Here is a 2,251-nt window from a genome sequence, read left to right as displayed (position 1 = left end):
TGGGGTGAGGCGCGGGGCAGCCCTGCTGGCAGGGAGCGGCTGTGCCCTTGGTGGGGGCAGGCGGACGATAGAAACCAGCGCTGGGGTCTAACTGATCGCAGCAGCCCTCAGCGCAGGCAGGTGGCCCCTCTTCTTGCCCGTGCCAGCCACAGCGCATGCCGGGCCTCCTGGTTATCAGCTCCTTCTGCTCAAAGTGCTTCTCAGAAGAGAAAACGTCCGTCTGTCCGGCTGCGCTGTAACCCCCTTCCCCAGCACGATGCTCCCCGGGTCGTCCCCACAGCTTGAGAGCTTACATCCTGCAGGACAGGCTGGGCTCAGCCTTTCCCAGGGGAACACGGTGACCAGGGTGGGGGGGTGCATGCCGCTGCTGGCACTGGGGTTTTGGGGAGCGCTGACGTGGTCACGGTGATGGGCTTCGGCTCCCCTGGACAGCCCTGCCCAGAGCTCGGCAGCGGCTCTCGCCGTAGCTGAAGGCGCTTTCTTGTGCGCCAGGATCTCGTTCGAGTCTCCGGTTACTTGGGGGGAAAAACATTTCGGAAGAGGAGAAAACTCAGCTGCTCTGGGAGCGGGGAGCTGGGATGAACCAGGGGGGATTGCCAAAAGCTCCATCTGGTTTCCCTCTAATGATTTCGTGAGGAGGCTGGGAGAAGCCTACTGGGGAGAGGGATGCATGCAGGCAGGAGGGTGACCATCCTGCCCGTTGCGGGGCAAAGGTGCTGCCTTCCCCTGCCCACCCCGGGGCTTGGGGCTGAGTCCCGCTGTGGGCTGAGCAAGCCCCTGCTCCGCAGCCAGGAGCTCAGTGCTGCATCCCCCAGGGAGCATCCCTGTGCGGCTCAGCCGGGCTTGCACCGGCCCCGGGGAGCCGGAGGCAGCCGGGGCCCCCGGTTGCGTGTTTGCTGGAAGAGCCGCAGCCAGCTGCCGGGCCGGCCAGGGCAGTCGCTGACCTCGCAGCTCAGCAGGGACATTGCCATGGAAAGTTTGCAGCATCCCTGAAGCCGTGGCCGCTCCACGTGTGCTTTGTCTCGATTGTGTGAGCCGTTCCCCTGCGCCGCTGAGAGCCAAGTGCATGCCGGAGGCTTGGCAGGATCCATCCCTGGCGGTTCTGCCGGGGCCGCTGACGGCCCTGTCCCCCAGGGTGGTGCAGGGGGAGCGGGCTCAGCCCAAGCCGCAGCAGCAGGGGGATGCAGAGGAGGACGCTGTCGGTGAGCTGGCGTGGTTGGGGGCTTTGCAGAGCCACAGCTGTTTCTCCCATCAGCCGGCTCTTGCCAACTGCGCCACGTGGCACCAGGGACGCAGCCGGCGGGACTGGGATGTGGTGACAGGTCTGACCGAAAGCAGAAGCTCTTTCCGTTGAGTTTTCACTCTCATTTTGTCCGTGTGGGTTTTCCTGTGCCAGAAATTGCGCAACTGCTGCTGCTATGGGGCATCCTGCTGTGTTATTAATCCCTATTCCCCATTGCACAGCGCAGCCTTGTGCCAGAGGAGCTGCTGTGCCCAGGAGCCCCCGTTGCTCCCCGCAGCCGTCCCCTGCTGTGATGCTGATGCCTGCGTCTCCTTGGCAGGTACCACGACCAGCAGGACGTAACCAGCAACTTCCTGGGTGCCATGTGGCTCATCTCCATCACCTTCCTCTCCATCGGCTATGGTGACATGGTCCCGCACACCTACTGTGGGAAGGGTGTCTGCCTGCTCACCGGCATCATGGTAAGGGCCATGCTGAGCCGGTCGCCTGTCCCGCGGGCTCTGCCTGTCCCTGCCACAGCAGCAGGGCCACCAGATTTCACGGGGACCCCGTTTCCCAGCTGGCTTGTCCGCGCACAAGGTGTAATGGCTTTGGCTCCAAGGCCTTGCAGCCTGGAAGCTGGTAGAGCTGTAATTGCAATTACTGTAAGCACAGCAATTAGCAGGATGTGGCAGTTTGGTTAAGGAGGTGATGGTGCAGGCTGGGTGCATGCCTGGTGGGGGCTGCAGTCCTGCTGTCCGGGGGGCCCCCGGCGGGACCCCCAGCCGGTCCCCTGCCCCATGGTACCCGCTGGTGAATTTGGGGTGGATTTGGACCTGCATTCGGTGAGGGAGGGGGAGCTGGATGGGGGGGGGGTTGGGAATGTCCCCGGGGAGCAGAGGGGCCCCCGAGCATCCCTTGGCCATCCCCGCTCGCGCCACCTGGCTTCTATCGCCCAGAGCGATCCCAAATGCTGCTGGCTTCCCCCCCGACCCGGGGCCCGCGGGGCGCCCTCACTGGCCGCGCCCC

The 2,251-nt window shown here is 64.7% G+C and overlaps 1 protein-coding gene across 1 annotated transcript in view; it reads left to right on the top strand.

Annotated features, from left to right (window-relative positions):
- Positions 1 to 2,251, top strand: part of LOC103920517 (small conductance calcium-activated potassium channel protein 3) — an 8,798-nt gene that overhangs the window by 2,285 nt on the left and 4,262 nt on the right. The window contains exon 2 of the mRNA XM_009328263.1: positions 1,565 to 1,704. Within this exon, the coding sequence (XP_009326538.1) occupies positions 1,565 to 1,704 (140 nt within the window). The remainder of the gene's footprint in view (positions 1 to 1,564; positions 1,705 to 2,251) is intronic.

Source organism: Pygoscelis adeliae, unplaced genomic scaffold (genome assembly GCF_000699105.1).
Source record: "Pygoscelis adeliae isolate BGI_AS28 unplaced genomic scaffold, ASM69910v1 Scaffold867, whole genome shotgun sequence".
Taxonomy (NCBI): domain Eukaryota; kingdom Metazoa; phylum Chordata; class Aves; order Sphenisciformes; family Spheniscidae; genus Pygoscelis; species Pygoscelis adeliae.
This window is presented reverse-complemented; position numbering and strand designations above follow the sequence as displayed.